Raw genomic sequence first — 7,619 nt, forward strand, 5'->3', positions numbered from 1 at the left:
TCCTCTCCCCCTCCTCCTCACCCCCTCCACCACCGCATCCCTCCTTTTCAGTTTTCTTGGCCGGGGCTTCCTACACAGTTGCCTACACATGGAGATATAGGGGCCACAGAATTTCTTGTTGCGCCTCCCCACGAACTGTCTGCGTTGCACTTCCACGGCTTTGGAAGGACCGTCCGTCTCCATCCATGTCTCACCAACGCTGCTCCGTGACTCCAGAGGGAGCCGCATTCACCACCACCTCAGCTTTGGGTAAGATTTCTTTGAATTATTATTTAGATTCCACCACTGATTGTTATTATTTATACCAATATTATTTTTTGTTTTACCTGATTTGATATGTGTGAATTTGGTGTGAAATGTAGCAGCATCTGCTGTATGATAAATGGATGCCGCTCAAACCTCCTCTCAGCAGGAATGGGCATAGTCCCAATTCCCCTTTCCCCCCTCTTTGGTTTCGCACTTGCTTTCCTAAATAATCTGCTTAGAGATGCTGCTGCTACTATACTGGGTTCAAATGAGAGCCCTATGTAAAAAGAAAGAAAGCTGCAGCCGTTTGACTTTGATTCTGTTGAATGTGCTTTGAGGGGGAGCTTATAAGAGTCGTGCTGCTGCTGCCGCCTTTAGACGTTTTCCGAGATGATGCTTCATGATTTGTCAGAATAAGATGCAGAGATGCAGCACTTGCTGGACATGAGTAATTAATACAGCATATGGTGCTTTTTTTTTCCTGCAGCGCTGAATAATCTGCATCAAATGTTTGTCCAGTGATTGAACCACTGAGTCAAAGTCAACGCGTGCAATGATTCTGACACAAAAGTGCTATACTTTTACTTGCAGATTGCTGGGTTGTGCAGGATTAGGGGGCAGATTTTAATTAAATTATTAACGCAATATGTATATTGATTAATACTAAAATGAAAATCAATATCAGATTTTTATGGTTTGCTTTCTCTCTGTGTGTATGTGATTCTCTGGGCTTTCTCTATGTATGTATCTCAATGCTTGTGCCTGCACCCTTTTTTTTTTTTCTTCAAAGGTTACTAAATGGTTTTCTGGGGGAGGATTTCTAACCGGCGAGATGCTGCTCGTACTCCTGCTGGCAGCCTTTTCCTCCTGTTTCTCCGGCTCCCTCTCCTCCTCCCTCTCCTCCCCCTCCATGTCGGACGGACCCCCGATGGCAGACCCATCCGCCTCGGACTTGATGGCGGAGACCTGCAGCGCCTGCTCCTGCATGTCGGTTGAGAATGTGCTTTATGTCAACTGTGAGAAGGTCACTGTCTACCGACCCACGCAGCTCATCCCGCCGGCATCGTCACTGTACCACCTCAACTTCCAGAACAACTACTTAATCGTACTCTATCCGAACTCGTTCCTGAACTTCACCCACGCCGTGTCCCTGCAGCTGGGGAACAATAAACTGCAGAACATTGAAGGCGGAGCGTTCCTGGGAATGACTGCATTGAAACAGCTGCACCTGAACAATAATGAGCTAAAGGTGCTACGTGCAGACACTTTCCAAGGGATAGAAAACTTGGAATACCTCCAGGCTGACTACAACCTGATAAAATACATAGAAAAGGGAGCTTTTAACAAACTGCACAGGCTAAAAGTGCTAATCCTGAATGACAATCTCATACAGGCACTTCCTGAGAACATATTTCGCTTTGCCTCTCTCACACATCTGGATATAAGGGGGAACAGGATCCAGAAGCTTCCCTATTTGGGGGTTCTGGAGCATATAGGGCGCATCGTAGAGCTGCAACTGGATGACAACCCCTGGAACTGTACCTGTGATTTAGCACCCCTCAAGGCGTGGCTTGAAAACATGCCCTACAATATTTTTATTGGTGAGGCCATATGTGAAACACCAAGTGATTTGTACGGAAGGCTCCTGAAAGAAACCAACAAACAGGAGCTTTGTCCCATGGGAACAGGAAGTGACTTTGATGTAAGAATGCCACCACCGGATAATGGACAGTCACCGTCCAAAATGTCCCCAACCACTATGGTGCCCATGGCCACAAAAATGCCAAAAACCACAGACTCATCTAAAGTTTACGGTAATGGCATTGTGGCTGGTTTGCCCCCCTTTGGAAGAAATAGTCAGATTGTTTCCTTTCAGACACGGACCCCTCCGTTGTGTCCACAGCCCTGCAGTTGTAAAGCCCACCCCTCTGACTTTGGCATTAGTGTCAGCTGTCAAGAGAGGAATATTAAAACTCTGGCTGAACTCATTCCCAGACCACCAAATGCCAAGAAACTTCATCTGAGTGGGAATTACATACGCGACATAAGTCCAATTGATTTCCAAGGGTTTGAGGGCTTAGATTTGTTACACCTTGGCAGTAACCAAATTGCCACAGTCCAGAAAGGTGTATTTTCTAACTTCACTAACTTAAGGAGACTGTATTTGAATGGAAACCAGCTCGAACAGTTACACCCCGAGATGTTTTTGGGCCTCACAAACCTACAGTACCTGTATTTGGAATACAATGCCATAAAAGAAATCTTAGCCGGCACATTTGACTCCATGCCGAATCTGCAACTCCTGTATCTCAACAACAATGTTTTGAGGAGTCTCCCCGCCTACGTATTTGCAGGTGTATCTTTAGCCAGACTGAATCTGAAAAACAATCACTTCATGACCCTACCAGTGAGTGGTGTCCTGGACCAGCTGCAATCATTGACCCAGATAGACCTGGAGGGGAACCCATGGGAGTGTTCGTGTGATCTGGTCGCCCTCAAACTCTGGCTAGAAAAGCTAAGTGATGGAGTGGCTGCTAAAGAGGTGAAATGTGCCTCCCCTGTGCAGTTTGCCAACATTGAGCTGCGTCTCTTGAAAAATGAGATCTTATGCCCTAAGCTCATTGCAAGGCCACCATTAATTCTCACTAGCGCCACCCCTGTTTTGACCTCAGTGTCGCCTGCTGGGGTTGGCAAAGCACCACCAGGAGGACCTGTGCCTCTCTCAATTATGATCCTGAGCATCCTTGTAGTGCTAATTCTGACTGTGTTTGTGGCCTTCTGCCTTTTAGTCTTTGTTCTGAGACGGAATAAAAAACCAGTGGGCAGGCAGGAGGGGCTAGGGAATCAGGAATGTGGCTCGATGTCATTGCAACTCCGCAGACACAACCATAAATCTGGCAAGAAAGGATCTATCCCAGGAGATGACCTGGGAGGGGAGACGTTCATCCCCCAGACTATTGAGCACATTGGCAAGAGCCACACCTGCGGAATCGGACGCTCCTCCGACATGGACGCCGGGTTCAAGTTTGCTGACTCACAGAGACAGAAGATCATCTTCCGGAACAGCAGCGACAAGGATAAAGAAGCTCTTTCCACCCTGGAGCGCAACAAACGCCTCAGCACCATCGATGAACTCGAGGAGTTCCTCCCTAACCGAGAATCTAGCATGTTTATTCAGAACTTCTTGGACAGCAAAAGGGATTTCAACAGTATAGGGATGGGCGGGTATGAAATCCGCTACCCCGAAAAGACACTGGATAAAAAGATGAAGAAGTCATCGCTGATTGGTGGGAACCACAGTAAGATTGTGGTGGAGCAGAGAAAAAGTGAGTATTACGAACTGAAAGCCAAGCTCCAAGGAACGCCTGATTACCTGCAGGTGCTTGAGGAGCAGACTGCGCTCAGTAAAATGTAGGATTTCTTGTGTTTGCTTTAGTGCATTGATTACACATACACAGAGAAGTCAGACACACAGACCTACAGGCAGACCAACAGCCATGCACATCTGCCTTTCTCTCTCTCTCTCAAGCCACACACGTATCTTTGAACCCCCCCCCCCCCTCTCATCGCTCTCTCTCTGCACACACACACACAGCAAAAAAGTGCCTTCTGGAAATCCTTAATGACCAATGCAGAGATGGACAAAATGGCTCCACACTACAAAGCTATTACTAGAATCAGCATGGATGTATTCCACTGTATAAGACCTTTTGGATTATCCATGCCACGACATGTATGAATCCCACATACATACCACAGGACACCATAAAAAAAGCTACCAGACAGTCATAAACATTTTTTGCTGCTATGAAAAAGGGTAATTACCTTCTTATGTATATTTTTTTGTTGTTCTTTTTCTCCTCCTTTTGTTTTTCCAACCAAATCAAAGGGTATTGAAAACAGTGCTTGAGAATATACCGCACTGACTTCAACCCTCATTTAAAAGAAAGAAAGAAAGAAAATGAGGCGGCATTGTTTGTTGTTTTTTTTTTTTTTGCTCTGGAACGTATTCAAAATCATGACTTCTGGGATAAGATTAACAATCAATGACTCGGTGGATGCTACTTTTGCTCTTTTGATTTGCGGGGATACATGTTTGTTCTTGGGGATGCTCTCTGCAGTCGGCTGCCTGGAATACACACCAGTAGCTGTACGCCTGCTCTTTGCCGAGAGGCTAAAACGGTCTCCCGTTCACCATTCATGGGAATTGGAGGCACTGCAAAACTCCTTTTGGGAATGATTTTGTGACTTGTTTTTTTTTTTTTTGTGTAAAGAGCCATGTTAAATATAGTGTCTTCTGAATTGTGTTTCTCTTCAAAAATTGCTACTTACAGTTACTGTACGTTTTTTGGGTGACATCTAACGGCACGTACGCTGTCAGAGGATGTTGTTTCAGAAAAATTGAAAAACCCAAGGATATATAAAAAAAAAAAAAAGTACAAAGCTGCTTGCCATGTAAGCGTAACCTGGAATTTATTTTGTAAGTCTTACATTATTTGTATGTGTGGGACTGGTTTGTAAATTACGAGGACAAACATCTACACATGCACACACACACACACACACATACAGACTGTATGATGGAGCATAATCATCAAGTGACTACAAGCCAGAATTGTCAAGCAAACCACTAATGTAATTCAATAGGTGATCTGCCTCCCCTTGTCAGCTCTCAATTCGTAGTAAAGGAAAAAGAAATTTAAAAACGTAGTTCATTTATTTTTCTATGCAGGATTATTTAAAGAGTTATCGGTATTATTTGAAAAGAATAATACACAGAGTGGAATGGACTTGATAAAAAACGATGCATCAGAGCTAATTCAGGCCGCCCGAAGTGACTGTCGAGGTTTTTGTTTTCTCTCAGCCCAATGGACGAGGGTTGTAACATGTGATCTGTGGTGTTTCCTTTCTAAATGTGTCGCACTACAAAACCGAGGCCTGATAGTCTGTGACGTTTCAAGCAGTTTCCTTATTCTTATATCTCCCCCCCAGTATCTTGTTAGAGGTTTCTTATTAACATTATGCAACCAAAATAAATGTGCATTAAACTTGATATGATTCTGAGGAATTGTTGGGGGGTGGGAAGGGGGGGGGGGACATCCAGAGGATGAGGAGGGATGTGAATTAAAGGCTCTAAATTGTCAGATTTGGAAAGAATCATGAAACCACCATGTGCAATATTAGTAAAAAAAAAAAAATGCTCCATCTTGATGGCTTCGAATTATTTTTTGTTTTATTTATTTAGTTTGAGGTTCTATTGTCAGGACAGGTTCTGTTCCCAAATTCTTTTATCAACTTAACGCTATCCGGTCATTATTTAAAAAAAAAAGGAAAAAAAAAAAGTATTGTTAAGTTAAAATGATTAGTGTTTTACATTACAAATGAATAGAATGTATCTTGGAAAGTATAATAAATACAATTTTTCTATCAGTCATAAATCTCCTGTATATTGGTTAATTTTCTCTTGTATAATCATGTTTAAACCAAGGTATTAAAATCAGCACCTATTTGCACAGTGTCCCCTTATTTTTATTTATTTTTTTGGTTTGAGCTGGTTATAGTGGTGCTTCACTTGAAGGGGAAGTAAAGACCCTTTTCGACTGAAAGTGTCAAATCTACTTATAATTCCCACCTTTTCACAGAACAGGTCACATTGTTTCGACCGCTCGAGTGACAGGGTGCGGTACTTGTTTTGTGCTTGTACAAAAACTGGCTGCCCTTCCAGCGTATTACGTGTTTGCAGAGTCTGTTTAGTTTCAAGGGAGCTGTGCTGTGGAAGCTAGGCAAGTGCTTGCGTGTTGTGCTTAATGCATTGAAACCATTTGGTGCTTGTCCCACTGTGGTAAAAAACCACATCATTAGTGTTGGCGCTCGCTAAGTTGGTCTGTTTTTTGAAGGTCCAGTGCGTAGGCTTAGGGCTGTTGGCAGATATTAGATATAATATTCCGGATTGTGTTTTAACGATTGCATAATCATCTGAAATGAAAAATCATTGTGCTTTCATTACCTTATTAGCCCATTCTATCTAAAGGGAGAGTGAGTGGGTTCTATTTTTTACTGTGCAGTATGTTGCACTGCCATATTTCTACAGTAGCCTAGAACAGACAAACTTAACAGTTGTGGTGCATTCACACCAGATTCAAAGGCGTTGTTTTTTTTTTCATGTTACTCAAGCTAATGTGGTTGCTGGTTTATGTGGTTCTCACATCACTTCCACAGACACACAGCCTTGTGTCGTGCAAATGTTTAAGTCAAATTCAAATATTTCCACAATAGCATCTGAAGCTGATTGCACAAAAAACAAGTCTTCATGTAACCGTGTAAACTCAATGCGTGTCACATCTGCTATGAACATACCAGATGTGACACACATTGAGGGATAACAACTTAATTGTAGTGTATAGCTTCACCATTAGATGCCAAAAAAAGCCTACACACTGAACCTTTAACTTATTTGAAATATGAAGCAAACATTTGAAGCTTTGTTTAAACTTTGTTTAAAGTCCTGATTTGTTTTGTTCGATCACTGAAAGCTGTTCTGAAATTGGAAATTCAAAGATGCAATATATATTGTTTTTTCATATACTCTTCGTCCTTTATTTCTATTTTTTCCTTTCAACTTTTTTTTTTATTTTTTATGTGTTATGATTAGTTTTAGGCATCTTTCAAACATTCATGTCTGTTCCATTTAGGGGTAAAAATTTCAGATTCCTCCTCCCTGTGTTAACCCAACCTTATGGGGCTTTTGGGGAAACCAAGTAGCAGAAAGTATGACTCATCCACACGCCAGAGAATTGTCCTCATTAATTATGAATACTCGTGGCAGTTATGAACTAAAAAGGGACGCATGTGGGGGTTGGGGTGTTGTTGGGTGAATATGATATGTCCACCCCCTTCAAACTCTCTCTCTCTCTCTCTTCCTTGCTCTTTTCCCCATCTTCACCCATCTCCTACCACTTTTTAATAGAGCGGAAACATAATTTGGATAGGTTTAAAAAAAAAAAAAAACATTTGGCTGGGAAAGTGTCAGTTCATTCCAACATTTTACTGCATTGTCTTGGCTCCTGAGCAAGGCTCTGTTCCTGGAAGCTCCAGGGCCCTTCAGGAGGCCACTGTAGTGCCCCCCCCCCCCAAAAAAAAAGTTGACTTTCACTGTAGCTTAACACACCACACCTGAGCGCTGTGGTTAGGTTTGCACCCCTCAACTCCTCCCCTCTGCTGTTATTACCCACATGCCGTGGAGAGATTTTTGGGATCAAGCTAAAATGTCAAAATCACCCCTTGCCTCATGAAATGTTTATCTCGGTGGTTGAATTTAAGATGGGACAGTTTGGAATGTCCTGCTGGCGGCAGAGGATGGCGTGCTTCTAAAA

At 42.8% G+C, this 7,619-nt stretch overlaps 1 protein-coding gene across 1 annotated transcript; it reads left to right on the plus strand.

Moving 5' to 3' along the window:
* Positions 1-1,027: 1,027 nt before the first annotated feature.
* On the plus strand, positions 1,028-3,661 carry slitrk4 (SLIT and NTRK-like family, member 4; the record flags this gene model as incomplete). Its single annotated transcript, XM_083906486.1, has 1 exon — positions 1,028-3,661. Exon 1 carries the CDS (start codon positions 1,079-1,081, stop codon positions 3,659-3,661), a length of 2,583 nt encoding a protein of 860 aa, XP_083762612.1. The 5' UTR covers positions 1,028-1,078.
* Positions 3,662-7,619: the final 3,958 nt, after the last annotated feature.

The sequence above is a fragment of the Microchirus variegatus genome (assembly GCF_963457635.1).
Source record: "Microchirus variegatus genome assembly, chromosome: 19".
NCBI classification, from domain to species: domain Eukaryota; kingdom Metazoa; phylum Chordata; class Actinopteri; order Pleuronectiformes; family Soleidae; genus Microchirus; species Microchirus variegatus.